General features: G+C 48.3%; 1 protein-coding gene across 6 annotated transcripts in view; it reads right to left on the bottom strand.

Moving 5' to 3' along the window:
* Positions 1-22,541, bottom strand: part of CIT (citron rho-interacting serine/threonine kinase) — a 541,532-nt gene that overhangs the window by 288,192 nt on the left and 230,799 nt on the right. For all 6 annotated transcript variants that reach the window (XM_063913147.1, XM_063913146.1, XM_063913148.1 and 3 more), the window contains 2 exons: positions 21,290-21,343; positions 15,270-15,410 (listed from right to left, as the gene is read on the bottom strand). In XM_063913147.1, the coding sequence (XP_063769217.1) occupies positions 15,270-15,410; positions 21,290-21,343 (195 nt within the window). The remainder of the gene's footprint in view (positions 1-15,269; positions 15,411-21,289; positions 21,344-22,541) is intronic.

Raw genomic sequence — 22,541 nt, 5'->3', positions numbered from 1 at the left:
AGACTTCTGGATGAAGTCCCCACTCTCCCGGGTGGAGGTCGTGTCTGCTGAGGAAGTCTGCTTCCCAGTTGTCCACTCCCGGAATGAACACTGCTGACAGTGCTAGTACATGATTCTCCGCCCATCGGAGAATTCTTGTGGCTTCTGCCATTGCCATCCTGCTTCTTGTGCCTCCCTGTCGATTTACATGGGCTACTGCCGTGATGTTGTCTGACTGGATCAGCACCGGCTGGTGTAGGAGCAGGGATTTTGCTTGACTTAGGGCATTGTAAATGGCCCTTAGTTCCAGAATATTTATGTGAAGGGAAGTCTCCTGACTCGACCATAGTCCTTGGAAGTTTCTTCCCCGTGTGACTGCCCCCCAGCCTCGAAGGCTGGCATCCGTGGTCACCAGGACCCAGTCCTGTATGCCGAACCTGCGGCCCTCTAGAAGATGGGCACTCTGCAGCCACCACAGTAGAGACACCGTGGTTCTTGGAGACAGGGTTATTAAGCGATGCATCTGAAGATGCGATCCGGACCATTTGTCCAATAGGTCCCACTGAAAGATTCTGGCATGGAACCTGCCGAAGGGAATTGCTTCGTAAGAAGCTACCATCTTTCCCAGGACCCGCGTGCAGTGATGCACCGATACCTGTTTTGGTTTCAGGAGGTCTCTGACTAGAGATGACAACTCCCTGGCTTTCTCCTCCGGGAGAAACACTTTTTTCTGGACTGTATCCAGAATCATACCCAGGAACAGTAGCCGTGTCGTCGGAACCAGCTGTGACTTTGGGATATTCAGAATCCAGCCGTGCTGGTGCAGCACTTCCTGAGATAGTGCCACTCCCACCAACAACTGTTCCTTGATCTCGCCTTTATTAGGAGATCGTCCAAGTACGGGATAATTAAAACTCCCTTTTTTCGAAGGAGTATCATCATTTCCGCCATAACCTTGGTAAATACCCTCGGTGCCGTGGACAGTCCAAACGGCAGCGTCTGGAATTGGTAATGGCAATCCTGTACCACAAATCTGAGGTACTCCTGGTGAGGATGGTAAATGGGGACATGCAAGTAAGCATCCTTGATGTCCAGTGATACCATGTAATCCCCCTCGTCCAGGCTTGCAATAACCGCCCTGAGCGATTCCATCTTGAACTTGAATTTTTTTATGTATGTGTTCAAGGATTTCAAATTTAAAATGGGTCTCACCAAACCGTCCGGTTTCGGCACCACAAATAGTGTGGAATAGTAACCCTGGCCTTGTTGAAGTAGGGGTACCTTGATTATCACCTGCTGGGAATACAGCTTGTGAATTGCCGCTAGCACCGCCTCCCTGTCTGAGGGAGCAATCGGCAAGGCAGATTTTAGGGACCGGTGGGGTGGAGACGCCTCGAATTCCAGTTTGTACCCCTGAGATACTATTTGAAGGATCCAGGGATCCACCTGTGAGCGAGCCCACTGATCGCTGAAATTCTTGAGGCGGCCCCCCACCGTACCTGGCTCCGCCTGTGGAGCCCCACCGTCATGCGGCGGACTTGGAAGAAGAAGCGGGGGAGGACTTTTGCTCCTGGGAACCTGCTGTTTGTTGCATCCTTTTTCCCCTACCTCTGCCTCTGGACAGAAAAGACCCGCCTTTTCCACGCTTGTTTTTCTGGGTCCGAAAGGACTGAACCTGATAAAACGGCGCCTTCTTAGGCTGTGAGGGGACATGGGGTAAAAATGCTGACTTCCCAGACGTTGCTGTGGAAACTAGGTCCGAGAGACCATCCCCAAATAATTCCTCACCCTTATAAGGCAAAACTTCCATGTGCCTTTTAGAATCTGCATCTCCTGTCCACTGGCGAGTCCATAAGCCTCTCCTAGCAGAAATGGACAATGCACTTACTTTAGATGCCAGCCGGCAGATTTCCCTCTGTGCATCTCTCATATATAAGACTGAGTCTTTGATATGGTCTATGGTTAACAGGATCGTGTCTCTGTCTAGTGTGTCAATATTTTCTGACAGTTTATCTGACCACGCGGCGGCAGCACTGCACATCCATGATGACGCAATAGCTGGCCTAAGTATAATGCCTGAGTGTGTGTATACAGACTTCAGGATCGCCTCCTGCTTTCTATCAGCAGGTTCCTTGAGGGCGGCCGTATCCGGAGACGGTAGTGCCACCTTTTTAGACAAACGTGTGAGCGCTTTATCCACCCTAGGAGGTGTTTCCCAACGTGACCTATCCTCTGGCGGGAAAGGGAACGCCATTAGTACCTTCTTAGGAATTACCAATTTTTTATCAGGGAAAGCCCACGCTTCTTCACACACTTCGTTTAATTCATCTGATGGGGGAAAAAATAAGAATTTACTTACCGATAATTCTATTTCTCGGAGTCCGTAGTGGATGCTGGGGTTCCTGAAAGGACCATGGGGAATAGCGGCTCCGCAGGAGACAGGGCACAAAAGTAAAGCTTTTACAGGTCAGGTGGTGTGTACTGGCTCCTCCCCCTATGACCCTCCTCCAGACTCCAGTTAGGTACTGTGCCCGGACGAGCGTACACAATAAGGGAGGATTTTGAATCCCGGGTAAGACTCATACCAGCCACACCAATCACACCGTACAACTTGTGATCTAAACCCAGTTAACAGTATGATAACAGAGGAGCCTCTGAAAGATGGCTTCCTAAACAATAACCCGAATTAGTTAACAATAACTATGTACAAGTATTGCAGATAATCCGCACTTGGGATGGGCGCCCAGCATCCACTACGGACTCCGAGAAATAGAATTATCGGTAAGTAAATTCTTATTTTCTCTATCGTCCTAAGTGGATGCTGGGGTTCCTGAAAGGACCATGGGGATTATACCAAAGCTCCCAAACGGGCGGGAGAGTGCGGATGACTCTGCAGCACCGAATGAGAGAACTCCAGGTCCTCCTTTGCCAGGGTATCAAATTTGTAAAAATTTACAAACGTGTTCTCCCCTGACCACGTAGCTGCTCGGCAGAGTAGTAATGCCGAGACCCCTCGGGCAGCCGCCCAAGATGAGCCCACCTTCCTTGCGGAATGGGCCTTAACAGATTTAGGCTGTGGCAGGCCTGCCACAGAATGTACAAGTTGAATTTTGTTACAAATCCAACGAGCAATCGACTGCTTAGAAGCAGGTGCACCCAACTTGTTGGGTGCATACAGTATAAACAGCGAGTCAGATTTTCTGACTCCAGCCGTCCTTTAAATGTATATTTTTAAGGCTCTGACAACGTCCAACAACTTGGAGTCCTTCAAGTCGTCTGTAGCCGCAGGCACTACAATAGGCTGGTTCAGGTGAAACGCTGATACCACCTTAGGGAGAAAATGCGGACGCGTCCGCAGCTCTGCCCTATGTCGAATGGAAAATTAAATAAGGGCTTTTATAAAACAAAGCCGCCAGTTCAGATACTCTCCCGGCCGAAGCCAGGGCCAGTAACATAGTCACTTTCCATGTGAGATATTTCAAATCCACCTTCTTTAGTGGTTCAAACCAATTTGATTTGAGGAAATCTAAAACTACATTTAGATCCCACGGTGCCACCTTAGGCACCACAGGAGGCTGTATATGCAGTACTCCTTTGATAAAAATCTGGACCTCAGGGACTGAGGCCAATTCTTTTTGGAAGAATATTGATAGGGCCGAAATTTGAACCTTAATAGATCCCAATTTGAGACCCATAGACAATCCTGATTGCAGGAAATGTAGGAAAACGACCCAGTTGAAATTCCTCCATCAGAGCACTCCGCTGCTCGCACCACGCAACATATTTTCGCCAAATACGGCGATAATGCTTCGCGGTGACTTCCTTCCTTGCCTTTATCAAGGTAGGAATGACTTCTTCTGGAATGCCTTTTCCTTTTAGGATCTGGCATTCAAAACGCCATGCCGTCAAACGCAGCCGCGGTAAGTCTTGAAAAAGACAAGTACCCTGCTGAAGCAGGTCCCTTCTCAGAAGTAGAGGCCACGGATCGTCCGTGACCATCTCTTGAAGTTCCGGGTACCAAGTCCTTCTTGGCCAATCCGGAGCCACTAGTCTTACTCCACTTTGCCGTATAATCCTCAATACCTTTGGTATGAGAGGCAGAGGAGGAAACACATATACCGACTGGTACACCCAAGGTGTTACCAGCGCGTCCACAGCTATTGCCTGCGGATCTCTTGACCTGGCGCAATACCTGTCCAGTGTTTTGTTGAGGCGAGACGCCATCATGTCCACCATTGGTTTTACCCAACGGTTTAATAGCATGTGGAAAACTTCTGGATGAAGTCTCCACTCTCCCGGGTGAAGGTCGTGTCTGCTGAGGAAGTCTGCTTCCCAGTTGTCCACGCCCGGGATGAATACTGCTGACAGTGCTATCACGTGATTCTCCGCCCAGCGAAGGATCCTGGCAGCTTCTGCCATTGCCCTCCTGCTTCTTGTGCCGCCCTGTCTGTTTACATGGGCGACTGCCGTGATGTTGTCCGACTGGATCAACACCGGTCTTCCTTGAAGCAGAGGTTCCGCCTGGCTTAGAGCATTGTAGATTGCTCTTAGTTCCAGAATGCTTATGTGAAGAGACTTTTTCAGGCTCGACCACACTCCCTGGAAATTTCTTCCCTGTGTGACTGCTCCCCAGCCTCTCTGGCTGGCACCCGTGGTCACCAGGATCCAATCCTGCATGCCGAATCTGCGGCCCTCCAATAGATGAGCCTCCTGCAACCACCACAGAAGGGATACCCTTGTCCTCGGCGACAGGGTTATCCGCAGGTGCATCTGAAGATGCGACCCTGACCATTTGTCCAACAGATCCCTTTGCATGGAATCTGCCGAAAGGGATTGCTTCGTAAGAAGCTACCATTTTTTCCCAGGACTCTTGTGCATTGATGTACAGACACCTTTCCTGGTTTTAGGAGGTTCCTGACCAGGTCAGATAACTCCTTGGCTTTTTCTTCGGGAAGAAAAACCTTTTCTGAACTGTGTCCAGAATCATCCCCAGGAACAGCAGACGAGTTGTCGGCATTAATTGGGATTTTGGAATATTCAGAATCCATCCGTGCTGCTTTAGCACCTCTTGAGATAGTGCTAAACCCATCTCTAGCTGTTCTCTGGACCTTGCCCTTATTAGGAGATCGTCCAAGTATGGGATAATTAATACGCCTTTTCTTCGAAGAAGAAATATTATCTCGGCCATTACCTTTGTAAAGACCCGAGGTGCCGTGGACAAACCAAACGGCAGCGTCTGAAACTGATAGTGACAGTTTTGTACAACGAACCTGAGGTACCCCTGGTGTGAGGGGTAATTGGAACGTGGAGATACGCATCCTTGATGTCCAAGGATACCATAAAGTCCCCTTCTTCCAGGTTCGCTATCACTGCTCTGAGTGACTCCATCTTGAACTTGAACTTCTTTATGTACAGGTTCAAGGACTTCAGATTTAGAATAGGCCTTACCGAGCCATCCGGCTTCGGTACCACAAAAAGAGTGGAATAATACCCCTTCCCTTGTTGTAGAAGAGGTACCTTGACTATCACCTGCTGAGAATACAGCTTGTGAATGGCTTCCAAAACCGTCTCCCTTTCTGAGGGGGACGTTGGTAAAGCAGACTTCAGGAAACGGCGAGGTGGCTCTGTCTCTAATTTCAACCTGTACCCCTGAGATATTATCTGCAGGATCCAGGGATTTACCTGCGAGTGAGCCCACTGCGCGCTGTAATTCTTGAGACGACCGCCTACCGCCCCCGAGTCCGCTTGCGAAGCCCCAGCGTCATGCTGAGGCTTTTGTAGAAGCCGGGGAGGGCTTCTGTTCCTGGGAAGGAGCTGCCTGTTGCTGTCTCTTCCCTCGTCCTCTGCCTCGTGGCAGATATGAATAGCCCTTTGCTCTCTTATTTTTAAAGGAACGAAAAGGCTGCGATTGAAAGGTCGGTGCCTTTTTCTGTTGGGGAGTGACTTGAGGTAGAAAGGTGGATTTCCCGGCCGTAGCCGTGGCCACCAAATCCGATAGACCGACCCCAAATAACTCCTCTACGCATCGCCTGTCCACTGTCGTGTCCATAAAGCTCTTCTGGCCGAAATGGACATAGCACTTACCCGTGATGCCAGTGTGCAGATATCTCTCTGTGCATCACGCATATAAAGAAATGCATCCTTTATTTGTTCTAACGACAGTAAAATATTGTCCCTGTCCAGGGTATCAATATTTTCGATCAGGGACTCTGACCAAACTACCCCAGCACTGCACATCCAGGCAGTCGCAATAGCTGGTCGTAGTATAACACCTGCATGTGTGTATATACCTTTTTGGATATTTTCCATCCTCCTATCTGATGGATCTTTAAGTGCGGCCGTCTCAGGAGAGGGTAACGCCACTTGTTTTGATAAGCGTGTTAGCGCTTTGTCCACCCTAGGAGGTGTTTCCCAGCGCTCCCTAACCTCTGGCGGGAAAGGGTATAAAGCCAATAACTTCTTTGAAATTAGCAGTTTTTTATCGGGGCACCCCACGCTTCATCACACACGTCATTTAATTCTTCTGATTCGGTAAAACTACTGGTAGTTTTTTCACACCCCACATAATACCCTGTTTAGTGGTACCTGTAGTATCAGCTAAATGTAACATCTCCTTTATTGCCAAAATCATATAACGTGTGGCCCTTTTGGAAAATACGGTTGATTCGTCACCTTCACTACCGGAATCAGTGCCTGTGTCTGGGTCTGTGTCGACCGACTGAGGCAAGGGGCGTTTTACAGCCCCTGACGGTGTTTGAGGCGCCTGGACAGGCACTAAGTGAGTGTCCGGCCGCCTCATGTCGGCAAACGACTGCTTAAGCGAGTTGACGCTATCCCGTAATTCCACAAATAAAGGCATCCATTCTGGTGTCGACCCCCTAGAAGGTGACATCCTCATATTTGGCAATTGCTCCGCCTCCACACCAATAACGTCCTCATACATGTCGACACACACGTACCGACACACAGCAGACACACAGGGAATGCTCTATACGAAGACAGGACCCACTAGCCCTTTGGGGAGACAGAGGGAGAGTCTGCCAGCACACACCAAAAAGCGCTATATATGACAGGGATAGCCTTATGATTAAGTGCTCCCTTATAGCTGCTTTTATATTAATATATTGCCATTTATTTTGCCCCCCCTCTCTGTTATACCCTGTTTCTGTAGTGCAGTGCAGGGTAGAGACCTGGGAGCCTTCCTGACCAGCGGAGCTGTGACAGAAAATGGCGCCGTGTGCTGAGGAGATAGGCCCCGCCCCTTTTCCGGCGGGCTCGTCTCCCGCTATTTAGTACATTTAGGCAGGGGTAAATATCTCCATATAGCCTCTGGGGCTATATGTGAGGTATTTTTAGCCTTTTTAAAGGTTTACATTTGCCTCCCAGGGCGCCCCCCCCCAGCGCCCTGCACCCTCAGTGACTGCCGTGTGAAGTGTGCTGAGAGGAAAATGGCGCACAGCTGCAGTGCTGTGCGCTACCTTAAGAAGACTGCAGGAGTCTTCAGCCGCCGATTCTGGACCTCTTCTTGCTTCAGCATCTGTGAGGGGGCCGGCGGCGTGGCTCCGGTGACCATCCAGGCTGTACCTGTGATCGTCCCTCTGGAGCTTCATGTCCAGTAGCCAAGAAGCCAATCCATCCTGCACGCAGGTGAGTTCACTTCTTCTCCCCTCTGTCCCTCGTTGCAGTGATCCTGTTGCCAGCAGGAATCACTGTAAAATAAAAAACCTAAGCTAAACTCTCTAAGCAGCTCTTTATGAGAGCCACCTAGAATTGCACCCTTCTCGGCCGGGCACAAAAATCTAACTGGAGTCTGGAGGAGGGTCATAGGGGGAGGAGCCAGTACACACCACCTGACCTGTAAAAGCTTTACTTTTGTGCCCTGTCTCCTGCGGAGCCGCTATTCCCCATGGTCCTTTCAGGAACCCCAGCATCCACTTAGGACGATAGAGAAACTACGGGTAGTTTTTTCTCCCCAAACATAATACCCTTTTTAGTGGTACCTGTATTTATATCAGAAATGTGTAATACCTCTTTCATTGCCTCAATCATGCAGTGAATGGCCTTAGTGGGCATCAGGTTAGACTCATCGTCGTCGACACTGGTGTCAGTATCAGTGTCAACATCTGGGTCTGAGGTAGCGGGCGTTTCAGAGCCCCTGATGACCTTTGAGACGCCTGGACAGGCACGAGCTGAGAAGTCGGCTGTCCCACATTTGGCATGTCGTCAAATTTCTTATGTAAGGAGTCTATACGTGCACTCATTTCTTTCCATAAGCTCATCCACTCAGGTGTCTGCCCCGCAGGGGGTGACATCCCTTCTAAAGGCATCTGCTCCGTCTCCACATCATTATCCTCATCAAACATGTCGACACAGCCGTACCGACACACCGCACACACACAGGGAATGCTCCAACAGAGGACAGGACCCACAAAAGCCCTTTGGGGGGACAGAGTGAGAGTATACCAGCACACACCAGAGCGCTATATAATGCAGGGACTAACTGAGTTATGTCCCCTATAGCTGCTTTTTCTATATAAATGTATACTGCGCCTAAATTTAGTGCCCCCCCTCTCTTTTTTACCCTTTTCTGTAGTGTAGACTGCAGGGGAGAGCCAGGGAGCTTCCTTCCAGCGGAGCTGTGAGGGAAAAATGGCGCCAGTGTGCTGAAGGAGATAGCTCCGCCCCTTTTCCGCGGACTATTCTCCCGCTTTTTCCTATATTCTGGCAGGGGTATTTTCCACATATATAGCCTCTGGGGCTATATATTGTGGTATTTTTGCCAGCCAAGGTGTTATTATTGCTTCTCAGGGCGCCCCCCCCCCCAGCGCCCTGCACCCTCAGTGACCGGAGTGTGAAGTGTGTGTGAGGAGCAATGGCGCACAGCTGCAGTGCTGTGCGCTACCTTGGTGAAGACTGATGTCTTCTGCCGCCGATTTTCCGGACCTCTTCTTGCTTCTGGCTCTGTAAGGGTGACGGCGGCGCGGCTCCGGGACCGAACACCAAGGCTGGGCCTGCGGTCGATCCCTCTGGAGCTAATGGTGTCCAGTAGCCTAAGAAGCCCAAGCTGGCTGCAAGCAGGCAGGTTCGCTTCTTCTCCCCTTAGTCCCTCGCTGCAGTGAGCCTGTTACCAGCAGGTCTCACTGAAAATAAAAAACCTAATTTCTATACTTTCTTTCTAAAGGCTCAGGAGAGCCCCTAGTGTGCATCCAACCTCGGCCGGGCACAAAATCTAACTGAGGCTTGGAGGAGGGTCATAGTGGGAGGAGCCAGTGCACACCAGGTAGTCTAAAAGCTTTCTAGAGTGCCCAGCCTCCTTCGGAGCCCGCTATTCCCCATGGTCCTTACGGAGTTCCCAGCATCCACTAGGACGTCAGAGAAATAAGAATTTACTCACCGGTAATTCTATTTCTCGTAGTCCGTAGTGGATGCTGGGACTCCGTAAGGACCATGGGGAATAGCGGCTCCGCAGGAGACTGGGCACAACTAAAAGAAAGCTTTAGACTAACTGGTGTGCACTGGCTCCTTCCACTATGACCCTCCTCCAGACTTCAGTTAGGATACTGTGCCCGGAAGAGCTGACACAATAAGGAAGGATTTTGAATCCCGGGTAAGACTCATACCAGCCACACCAATCACACCGTATAACTCGTGATACAATACCCAGTTAACAGTATGATAACAACTGAGCCTCTCAACAGATGGCTCAACAATAACCCTTTAGTTAACAATAACTATATACAAGTATTGCAGACAATCCGCACTTGGGATGGGCGCCCAGCATCCACTATGGACTACGAGAAATAGAATTACCGGTGAGTAAATTCTTATTTTCTCTGACGTCCTAAGTGGATGCTGGGACTCCGTAAGGACCATGGGGATTATACCAAAGCTCCCAAACGGGCGGGAGAGTGCGGATGACTCTGCAGCACCGAATGGGCAAACTCTAGGTCCTCCTCAGCCAGGGTGTCAAACTTGTAGAATTTAGCAAATGTGTTTGACCCCGACCAAGTAGCTGCTCGGCAAAGTTGTAGAGCCGAGACCCCTCGGGCAGCCGCCCAAGAAGAGCCCACCTTCCTCGTGGAATGGGCTTTCACTGATTTAGGATGCGGCAGTCCAGCCGCAGAATGTGCAAGCTGAATCGTACTACAGATCCAGCGAGCAATAGTCTGCTTTGAAGCAGGTGCACCCAATTTGTTGGGTGCATACAGGATAAATAGCGAGTCAGTCTTTCGGACTCCAGCTGTCCTGGAAACATAAATATTCAGGGCCCTGACTACGTCCAACAACTTGGAAGCCTCCAAGTCTTTAGTAGCCGCAGGCACCACGATAGGTTGGTTCAGATGAAAGGCTGATACCACCTTAGGGAGAAATTGGGGACGAGTCCTCAATTCTGCCCTATCCATATAGAAAATCAGATAAGGGCTTTTACATGACAAAGCCGCCAATTCTGATACACGCATGGCCGAAGCCAAGGCCAACAACATGACCACTTTCCACCTGAGATACTGCAATTCCACGGTTTTAAGTGGCTCAAACCAATGTGACTTTAGGAAATCCAACACCACGTTGAGATCCCAAGGTGCCACTGGAGGCACAAAAGGGGGCTGAATATGCAGCACTCCCTTAACAAAAGTCTGAACTTCAGGTAGTGAAGCCAGTTCTCTCTGGAAGAAAATCGATAGAGCCGAAATCTGGACATTAATGGAACCCAATTTTAGGCCCATAATCACCCCTGACTGTAGGAAGTGCAGGAAACGGCCCAGCTGAAATTCCTCCGTTGGGGCCTTCCTGGCCTCACACCACGCAACATATTTTCGCCATATGCGGTGATAATGGTTTGCGGTTACTTCTTTCCTAGCTTTAATCAGCGTAGGAATGACTTCCTCCGGAATGCCCTTTTCCTTCAGGATCCGGTGTTCAACCGCCATGCCGTCAAACGCAGTCGCGGTAAGTCTTGGAACAGACAGGGCCCCTGCTGCAGCAGGTCCTGTCTGAGCGGCAGAGGCCATGGGTCCTCTGAGATAATTTCTTGAAGTTCCGGGTACCAAGCTCTTCTTGGCCAATCCGGAGCAATGAGTATAGTTCTTACTCCTCTTCTCCTTATTATCCTCAGCACCTTTGGTATGAGAGGAAGAGGAGGGAACACATAAACCGACTGGTACACCCACGGTGTCACTAGAGCGTCCACAGCTATCGCCTGCGGGTCTCTTGACCTGGCACAATATCTTTCTAGCTTTTTGTTTAGGCGGGACGCCATCATGTCCACCTGTGGCCTTTCCCAACGGTTTACAATCAGTTGGAAGACTTCTGGATGAAGTCCCCACTCTCCCGGGTGGAGGTCGTGCCTGCTGAGGAAGTCTGCTTCCCAGTTGTCCACTCCCGGAATGAACACTGCTGACAGTGCTAACACGTGATTTTCCGCCCATCGGAGAATCCTTGTGGCTTCTGCCATCGCCGTCCTGCTTCTCGTGCCGCCCTGTCGGTTTACATGGGCGACCGCCGTGATGTTGTCTGACTGGATCAGTACCGGCTGGTTTTGAAGCAGGGGTTTTGCCTGACTTAGGGCATTGTAAATGGCCCTCAGTTCCAGAATATTTATGTGTAGGGAAGTCTCCTGACTTGACCATAGTCCTTGGAAGTTTCTTCCCTGTGTGACTGCCCCCCAGCCTCGAAGGCTGGCATCCGTGGTCACCAGGACCCAGTCCTGTATGCCGAATCTGCGGCCCTCTTGAAGATGAGCACTTTGCAGCCACCACAGCAGAGACACCCTGGTCCTTGGAGACAGGGTTATCAGCCGATACATCTGAAGATGCGATCCGGACCACTTTTCCAACAGGTCCCACTGAAAGGTTCTTGCATGGAACCTGCCGAATGGAATTGCTTCGTAGGAAGCTACCATCTTTCCCAGGATCCGCGTGCAGTGATGCACCGACACCTGTTTTGGTTTTAGGAGGCCTCTGACTAGAGATGACAGCTCCTTGGCCTTCTCCTCCGGGAGAAACACTTTTTTCTGTTCTGTGTCCAGAACCATCCCTAGGAACAGTAGACGTGTCGTAGGAACCAGCTGTGACTTTGGAATATTTAGAATCGAGCCGTGCTGTTGTAGCACCTCTCGAGATAGTGCTACACCGACCAACAACTGCTCCCTGGACCTCGCCTTTATCAGGAGATCGTCCAAGTACGGGATAATTAAAACTCCCTTCTTTCGAAGGAGTATCATCATTTCGGCCATTACCTTGGTAAAGACCCTCGGAGCCGTGGAGAGACCGAACGGCAACGTCTGGAATTGGTAATGACAATCCTGTACCACAAATCTGAGGTACTCCTGGTGAGGATGGTAAATGGGGACATGTAGGTAAGCATCCTTGATGTCCAGTGATACCATGTAATCCCCCTCGTCCAGGCTTGCAATAACCGCCCTGAGCGATTCCATCTTGAACTTGAATTTTTTTTATATATGTGTTCAAGGATTTCAAATTTAAAATGGGTCTCACCGAACCGTCCGGTTTCGGTACCACAAACATTGTGGAATAGTAACCCCGTCCTTGTTGAAGTAGGGGCACCTTTACTATCACCTGCTGGGAATACAGCTTGTGAATTGCCTCTATCACTGCCTCCCTGCCTGAGGGAGTTGTTGGCAAGGCAGATTTGAGGAAACGGCGGGGGGGAGACGTCTCGAATTCCAGCTTGTACCCCTGAGATACTACTTGAAAGATCCAGGGATCCACCCGTGAGCGAGCCCACTGATCGCTGAAATTTTTGAGACGGGCCCCCACCGTACCTGGCTCCGCATGTGGAGCCCCAGCGTCATGCGGTGGACTTAGAGGAAGCGGGGGAGGACTTTTGCTCCTGGGAACTGGCTGTATGCTGCAGCTTTTTCCCTCTACCTCTGCCTCTGGGCAGAAAGGACGCGCCTCTAACCCGCTTGCCCTTATGGGGCCGAAAGGACTGTACCTGATAATACGGTGCTTTCTTTGGCTGTGAGGGAACATGGGGTAAAAATGCAGACTTCCCAGCTGTTGCTGTGGAAACTAGGTCCGAGAGACCATCCCCGAACAACTCCTCACCTTTATAAGGCAAAACTTCCATGTGCCTTTTAGAGTCTGCATCACCTGTCCACTGCAGAGTCCATAACCCTCTCCTGGCAGAAATGGTCATTGCACTTATTTTAGATGCCAACCGGCAAATATCCCTCTGTGCATCTCTCATGTATAAGACTGCGTCTTTAATATGCTCTACGGTTAGCAATATAGTGTCCCTGTCTAGGGTATCAATATTTTCCGACGGGGAATCTGACCACGCAGCTGCAGCACTGCACATCCATGCTGAAGCAATAGCTGGTCTCAGTATAATACCTGTGTGTGTATATACAGACTTCAGGATAGCCTCCTGCTTTCTATCAGCAGGCTCCTTTAGGGCGGCCGTATCCGGAGACGGTAGTGCCACCTTCTTTGACAAGCGTGTGAGCGCTTTATCCACCCTAGGGGATGTTTCCCAACGTGACCTATCCTCTGGCGGGAAAGGGTACGTCATTAGTAACCTTTTAGAAATTACTAGTTTCTTATCGGGGGAAGCCCTACTGGTAGTTTTTTCTCTCCAAACATAATACCCTTTTTTTTTTGGTACCTGGGGTAACATCAGAAATGTGCAACACATTTTTCATAGCCTCAATCATGTAACGGGTGGCCCTATTGGAAGTTACATTAGTCTCATCGTCGTCGACACTGGAGTCAGTATCCGTGTCGACATCTGTGTCTGCCATCTGAGGTAGCGGGCGTTTTAGAGCCCCTGATGGCTTTTGAGACGCCTGGGCAGGCACAGGCTGAGAAGCCGGCTGTCCCATATTCGGTATGTCGTCAAACCTTTTATGTAAGGAGTCGACACTGTCACGTAATTCCTTCCACATAACCATCCACTCAGGTGTCAGCCCCGCAGGGGGTGACATCACATTTATAGGCATCTGCTCCGCCTCCACATAAGCCTCCTCATCAAACATGTCGACACAGCCGTACCGACACACCGCACACACACCGGGAATGCTCTGACAGAGGACAGGACCCCACAAAGCCCTTTGGGGAGACAGAGAGAGAGTATGCCAGCACACACCAGAGCGCTATAATAATACAGGGATTAACTGAATTATTTCCCTTATAGCTGCTATATAGTTATACTGCGCCTAAATTTAGTGCCCCCCCTCTCTTTTTTACCCTTTGTAGCTTGATACTGCAGGGGAGAGCCAGGGAGCGATCCTTCCAGCGGAGCTGTGAGGGAAAAATGGCGCCAGTGTGCTGAGGGAGTTAGCCCCGCCCCTTTTTCGGCTGACTTTTCTCCCGCTTTTTTCAGGAATTCTGGCAGGGGTAATTTATCACATATATAGCCCTGGGACTATATATTGTGATGATTTGCCAGCCAAGGTGTTTATATTGCTGCTCAGGGCGCCGCCCCCCCCAGCGCCCTGCACCCATCAGTGACCGGAGTGTGAGGTGTGCATGAGGAGCAATGGCGCACAGCTGCAGTGCTGTGCGCTACCTTGTTGAAGACCGAGGTCTTCTGCCGCCGATTTTCCGGACCACTTCTTGCTTCTGGCTCTGTAAGGGGGACGGCGGCGCGGCTCCGGGACCGAACGATCGAGGTCGGGTCCTGTGTTCGATCCCTCTGGAGCTAATGGTGTCCAGTAGCCTAAGAAGCCCAAACTATCTCCAGTCAGGTAGGTTCGCTTCTTCTCCCCTTAGTCCCTCGCTGCAGTGAGTCTGTTGCCAGCAGTTCTCACTGTAAAATAAAAAACCTAAAATATACTTTCTTTCTAGGAGCTCAGGAGAGCCCCTAGTGTGCATCCAGCTCAGCCGGGCACAAGATTCTAACTGAAGTCTGGAGGAGGGTCATAGTGGGAGGAGCCAGTGCACACCAGTTAGTCTAAAGCTTTCTTTTAGTTGTGCCCAGTCTCCTGCGGAGCCGCTATTCCCCATGGTCCTTACGGAGTCCCAGCATCCACTTAGGACGTCAGAGAAATAAGGATATCTTTACAAAGAAATAGGGATCAAATAAGGTTTGAGGTAAAAATATGGTTAAAAAAAAGGGGCAGACTAGATGAGCAAGAAGTTCTTATCTGCTGTCGAATTCTATGTGTCTATATGGGTTGCACTGCATTAATCGCTGGAGCATCCTTACATTTCTATGTTTCAATATATCTCCAAGGTTTTTCTGTGTCACTTGAGAACAACCCAATAGTTAAGCCATTTCAGTAACGCTATGGATCGTTATAGATCTATCATAGTACATTATGGCCACACCTCAGCTTCAAACAGTTTTTTCTTTATTCCATCATTTGAGTCCTCACGATTCTTAAGTCTCTCCAACTCTTTTTCTGCTCTTTCTTTAGCTTGGCGAATATTTTGGAGCAATTCAGTAGCTTCAGAACTGGCCTTCACTGCCTAGAATATAAAAAAAAAAATAACGTAAAATACACAAACATACATTTTCATAATAATACAAACACAATATCTGTTGGCAATAAATATTTGTATATACTTTTGTTAAATACATTTCTCATGTAGTAAATTGAGCAACACAGAGTATATAGGCCCTGCTTCAAAAAGATGAGGCCAGAAATAAATCCAGCAATACTTGCAATTTTGTACCTTCGCAAAATCATGTTGATTCAACTTAAATTGCACAAAGAGCTCAAATTTAAAATGCAGTGTAAAAATAAAGTTGTTCAGTATTCTTGTGCTACATGCAAAAGCAGGCTGTATACAGTATTTTCTGCAATTACAATCCCTGCATCACAACATGGTTTGTCCAAGTCCAAATATTCACCTATTTGCTTGTTTTGCTCCTAACTCTAAACAAGGCCTTAATAAGGAGAACAAAATGCCACTTCCTCCTGCATGCCATATTCTAACCACATCATTCTAAAACAGTATTAGGAGAAAAATTACACTGACAACATCACTTCTTTATGGAATATGATGCTGGAAAACTACCACAAGTGTTGAGATATGTAGCTCAGTCCTAAATCAAGTTTAAAATTCAAGAAAGCCTAAAGAAATGGAAGACAAGAAACTAGTGTTGGACAGGCTTCACTTTCTCACTTTGAAATGCGGGACAGCCAAACATAGTATGGGGATCGCTATGAAATACCTACAATCAAAATCCCGACAGCAATTGGCCGACGGTCAAAATACAGACAAGGTCAAAATCCCGACATGGACAAAATACCGCCATTTAAAATGTCAACAGGTCAAAAAGCCAACACAAGTGTTTCATTATTATTATTTGTGTATGTCGACATAGGTCGACATGGACACAATATAAGTGTACCGTATCCACTCGCCATGCTTCAGGCATGGTGCCTCGCTGCGCTCGGCACACTATTATATTTCCCCTCCAGGTCCACTGGGATGGTAAAGTATGAACAAGTCGGTTTTAATGAAAAAAATCCTGAAAAACTCATGTCGACTTTTTGACCTGTCGACATTATAAATGTCGGTATTTTGCCCTTGTCGGTATTTTAAATGTCGGTATTTTGACCGTCTGTCATTTGCTGTCGGTATTTTGACCGTCGGGATTTTGATTGTCGGTAAATTGACTGCATCCCTTAGTATGCTTAGGTAAAAACTTGTTCCATTGTCCTAATCAAAGTATTCCTGAAGGAACTGAAGAACAGCGTTGCATTAAAGCCCTGTGCACACGGGTAGATGTGTGATGAGCGATCTATCAGTGACCGCTCAGCACACATCTCTCCCCTCGCCCAGCACTCAGCGCGATGTGTGCTGAGTGAGGGGGGGGGGGTGCTCATTTCACCCAGCGGTGAAATGAGCAACCTGCTAGATTGTGCCTGTATGCAGGCCAATCTAGCACCGGCGATAGCAACGCGCAGGGCCACGCATCGCTATCGCTGTGGGGCATAACACAGAGAGATCCGTGCTTAACTTCTAAGCAATCTAGTCAGATTGCTTAGAGTTTAAGCACGGATCTCTACGTGTACATCCCCCTTAAAAGACTGTAGATTCAAAATACTGATATTGACAGACTGACAAAACCAGATACTGTACAAATCCCTCCTGAGGCTATGGGCCTGATTCAGAACAAACAGAGGACAACGTGGCAGGACTTTCTTCTACAACTACCCTTATACCCATCCTGCTCCTTACCCACCATCCCCCCCAATTCTCCCACATCTGCTCTCTCCTATACTGTTAAGACAATCCAAGATACTATGACTCCACTTCTGCAGGCCTGTGACACATTTAAACAAGAGCTGCAGAATATTAAAGTGCAGCTACAACAGCTTAGGCAACGTATTCTCTCTAATGAGTAGGTGGTGAGCGACATGATCGAGGATGCTGCCACATTTAAACAGCAGCATACCAAACTACGGAAGCCTCATCATCATATACGGAAGACATTCGATGACCTAGAGAAGGGTACTGCACCATGATGAACATGAGGGAGAAGAGGGGATTGATTAAAGAGACTTAAAGGGAGGGTGGTAGGGGATGAAGTGAGATGGGGGAGAGAGCCAGACTTGAGCCTGTAGACATACCTACAAGAAGAAGGAAAGACAGACTTTGCACTCAGACTAGCTGCCCAGTCAGGAAAAATCCAAACGCTAACTCGCTCAACCTAAGGGTTTTGAGCTGGGGAGGGAGGTGTGGTATAGAAAATCTACAGTTATTAGATAGGCAGTCAAAAGGTGGACACCATAAGGTCGACAGGGACAAAAGGTCGACATGCAAAGGTAGACAGTATAAAAGTTCGACAGGGTCAAAAAGTCATGGAACTGTTAAACACAACATGGAAATGTTAAACACAAAAAAGGTTGGCACATATTTAGGCTTTTTGGTGTCATTTTGTTTGTTTCATCATCTGTGACCCTAGGTTACTATTCCCTATCGTAGTCCATGTGGAGGGTAAACAAAGCAAAAGTTGACAAATATGTGAAACACCCACCAAAAAAAAAAAAAAAACTTTTGTCAATTATTGCCATGCCGACCTATTGAACATGTCGCCCTTTTGTACAGTTGACTTTTTGACTCTGTAGACCACATGGTGTTGACCTATTGATGGTCTAACTAGACACTATCTATCCATAGTCCGGATACCGGGGAAGGGGATGTTTGGCAGTATCAGCAAAGATAGAGCTGATGAGCAGCTGATTCAGTGTGGGACTGGAAGGATCCGCACACAGCGAGAAGAAAAGGGGTGTGTGATCACACATAGAGGCTGCCCTGTTGAAACAAAGTCCAGGTGTTTGCTGGAGCAGTCAGACAGTTCGGGTGGGACTGCAAACAGAGCCCAGAGTGCCTGGTGGCCAGCGGAGGCTAGGAAGTAGGCATTTCTACAAGCAGGAAGCAGTGGGAACCCTATAAACTCTGAGACTGTATTTGAAGAGTTGTGAAAGCCAGGCCGGAGTGTGTAGACATACCTTCAAGAAGCAGACAAGACTTTTAGACTTTGCACGTACAGTAGACTAGCTGCCCAGTATAGAGAGGGGCCACACCAGAGCTGTCTCGTCCATTGGGCTTCATGGGCAGTTGCCCATGGGCCCCAGGATTCTAAAGGCCCCTGGCCGATAACCCTTCTTCCCCTCTTCTATCTGAATGCAGAAGCTCAAAAAGCAGCTGCTGAGTGCTTTTTTACACACTACAGGCATTTTGAGACCCCGTTTTCAACAATGAGTGGGTCCTCCAGGACCCGCCGTGCTACAATTCAGGTCAGCATCTGTGTGACTGGGCGCGTCGAGGAGGAGAGTTTGCAGGTGTGATCCGGACGGCGGCGGCGGACTGCAGCAGAAGAGGAGCTGTGTTGGGTAGAGCAAGACGCCCTATCAGACGTGGTATACAGCCGCATACAGCGTCAAGATCTAAGGTAGTCGTCACGGTCTGCATCACCAGCTATAACTCCCGCTGACTCTCCCGTGGACTGGTACCCACTGTTGTCGCTACTCGTCCGCCTGCCTTTGAGTCACGTCAGCAGCTGCCGCCTCCCAGCCCATGATGGTCTGGATCTCCTGTGACTGATGCTATTATAACAGATATGGGAAGGTATGTCCCTCTGCATACTGTAGCTGCAAGCTCCCCTGGTGTGTGTGTCAGTGTGCAGCAGGTCCCAGTACAGTGTGTTTGTTTGTGTGTGTGTGTCAGTGTGCCCCAATACAATGTGTGTGTGTGTCAGTGTGCCCCAATACAGTGTGTGTGTGTGTGTGTGTGTGTGTGTGTGTGTGTGTGTGTGTGTGTGTGTCTGACTCAGTGTGCCACAGTACAATATATGTGTGTTTCAGTGTGCCCTGGTCCCTGTAAAATGTGTGTGCATATGTGTGCCCCTGATCCCTGTACAATGTGTGTGTGTGTGTGTGTGTGTGTGTGTGTGTGTGTGTGTGTGTGTGTGTGAGTGTGTATATACATGTCTGTCAGTGTGCCCCTGGTCCCAGTACAGTGTGTGTGTGTGTGTGTGTGTGTGTGTGTGTGTGTGTGTGTGTGTGTGTGTGTGTGTGTGTCTGTGTATACAGGTTGAGTCTCCCTTATCCAAAATGCTTGGGACCAGAAGTATTTTGGATATCGGATTTTTCCGTATTTTGGAATAATTGCATACCATAATGAGATATTATGGCGATGGGACCTAAGTCTAAGCACAGAATGCATTTATGTTTCATATACACCTTATACACACAGCCTGAAGGTCATTTTAGCCATTATTTTTAATAACTTTGTGCATTAAACAAAGTGTGTGTACATTCACACAATTCATTTATGTTTCATATACACCTTATACACATAGCCTGAAGGTCATTTAATCCAATATTTTTAATAACTCTGTGTATTAAACAAAGTTTGTGTACATTGAGCCATCAGAAAACAAAGTTTCACTATCTCACTCAAAAAATTCCGTATTTCGGAATATATGGATATGGTATACTCAACCTGTATATATATATCTGTGTCAGTGTGCTCCTGGTCCCAGTACAATGAGTGTGTGTGTCAGTGTGCCCCATGTCCCAGTACAGTGTATGTGTGTCAGTGTGCCCCAGTGCAATGTGTGTGTCAGAGTGCCCCTGGTCCCTGTACAGCGCGCGCGTGTGTGTGTGTGTGTGTGTGTGTGCGTGTGTGTGTGTGTGTGTGTGTGTGTGTGTGTCAGAGTGCCCCTGGTTCCAGTACAGTGTGTGTGTGTGTGTGTGTGTGTGTGTGTGTGTGTGTGTGTGTGTGTGTGTGTGTCCTGGTCCCTTTAAAATGTGTGCGTATATATGTGTGCCCCTGATCCCTGTACAATGTGTGTGTGCGTATATATGTGTGTGTCAGTATGCCCCTAGTCCCAGTACAGTGTGTGTCAGTGTGCCCCTGGTCCCAGTACAGTGTGTGTGTGTGTGTGTGTGTGTGTGTGTGTGTGTGTGTGTGTGTGTGTGTGTGTGTGTGTGTGTGTGTGTGTGTATATGCGTGTCAGTGTGCATTTGATCTCAGTACAATGTGTATGTGTGTCAGTGTGCATTTGATCTCAGTACAATGTGCATGTGTGTCAGTGTGCCCCTGATCCCTGTACAATGTGTGTGTCAGTGTGCCCTGGTCCCTGTACAATGTACCTTGTCACTGTGTCCCTGTCACCCCTGTCTCACCAGTCACCCACTATCTCCCTGTTATCCCTGCCTCCCGTCACCCACTATCTCACTGTCATTCTACCTGTCACCCCTGTCCCCGCAGTCACCTACTATCTCCCCGTCACCCTTGCCTCACCAGTCACCTACCATTTCCCTGTAACCCCTGCCTCACCAGGCACCCACTATCTCCATGTAACCCCTGCCTCACCAGTCACCCACTATCTCTCTGTCACCCCGCCTCACCAGTCACCCACTACCTACCTGTCTCCTGAACCTTATAGGTGATGTCTTACTGTTTACTCTTCTCACAGCCCTATATATTGCCTCCCGGTGCCCTACACAGGACCTCATGGTACATACACTCAAATACCCCAACATACAGATAGAGCCACGCTAGTCAGTGTAAAAGGGGTATAAGTCACTCCATCATATATTAGCTTCCTTCTGTAATTCCAACTATTACAATTACTGCAGGCTAGTTAGAGTACTCCTATAACAAAAATACAGTATATGAAGCAGCAGGGTTTGAGCTCTCCCATATCTGTGCTATCTGTATATAACTCACAGGGGTCCCACCTGCTGACTGGACTGTTTCTATTACACACACAATATAACATTGCATTAAGCATTGTAAATGTGATACATTTAAATGAACAGAGTACACAGGGGACAGGCTACACAGTAGCTTTCTCAAAGCATTTCATACTCTATAGTACTTACTTTTGTAAGCTTCTCTTGCAATTCTTGAATCTTGTTCAGCTGCTCAGCATTGATCTAGCACAAAACAGATGGTAACAATGTGTTAATAACTTACACAATACTCATTTTTAGTGTAGGATACCCATTTCTGCACTTCATATGCGCAAAAGAATCTGTATGCCTCTGTATCTAGAGTTTTACATTTCTTTATCTTGTGGCGCAAGAACAGAGGCAGTTAAGTGGAAGTGGAGAACAGTAAGGGTGTGTCCACATAAGTGCCACTGAGTGTGGGCCACACATCTATGGTCCGACTCCCCGTTATGCCGATACACCTTCCTATCTGCAGACATCGGTGTTCAGCAATCCATTAGGGAAAACAGCAAAAACCAGCATGTTAAAAGAACCCTAACTCATTTTTTGGGTTGGAATTAGCAAATCAAGGATTTCCATCATGTTGGATATCTCCAATCCCCTAACCCAGTCATTGCAAAACAGAATTGTCCTGATACTTGCCAGATGTGTGGTCCCCATTAGGGTCATACACAAGGCAAATCTCTTTTAGGTACAAGAGTGCTGGTGTAAACATATGCAATGATCATGACAACAACCAGCTCACTACAAATGTAGCCACGCTCACTGTGGCTGCGATGCAGCTGCATGGGCATTTAGGGGGGTATTCAATTCAAGTCGGATTTCCCGACTTGTGGAATAAAGGCAATTTAAGGTTGAATCCAGATTTGACCTATTCGATCAAAGTGCCATTTATCCGACAAGTCAGAAAATCCGACTTGCAGGAAAGCACATGGCTTCAGCCGCCAAGCCACGTGTTTTGTTGGCTTCGCGGCCAAATCCGACATATTTTAGCCCCGTTTCCAACAATGTCTATCCAACTTTATCCTATCGGATTGGGCCGCTAATTGAATACTGAGATGTCGGAAAGGATCCAAAATCAATTGAATACACCCCTTAGTATTCATCCGCACCTTAGTATGCAGTTACGCCTTAGAAAGCAGGGCTGCACCTTTTGTCGCTCAATGTAATGTAAATGGGGCGCAGTTGCGACTAAGACGCAGCCACAATGAGCCTGGCTACATCTGAATGTTATAATCGATTCATGGGCAGCTATTCCGAGTATTTGTCATTTCCATCTCAACAACTACAGGAAAAAGCACTCCCATTGGAATTTTAAGGGGTAAACAACAATACGCAGGTACACTCCTTTGGACAATATGCAGGTACACTCCTTTGGACAACAATATGCAGGTACACTCCT

The sequence above is a fragment of the Pseudophryne corroboree genome, chromosome 1 (genome assembly GCF_028390025.1).
Source record: "Pseudophryne corroboree isolate aPseCor3 chromosome 1, aPseCor3.hap2, whole genome shotgun sequence".
In the NCBI taxonomy this organism is placed as follows: Eukaryota; Metazoa; Chordata; class Amphibia; order Anura; family Myobatrachidae; genus Pseudophryne; species Pseudophryne corroboree.
This window is presented reverse-complemented; position numbering and strand designations above follow the sequence as displayed.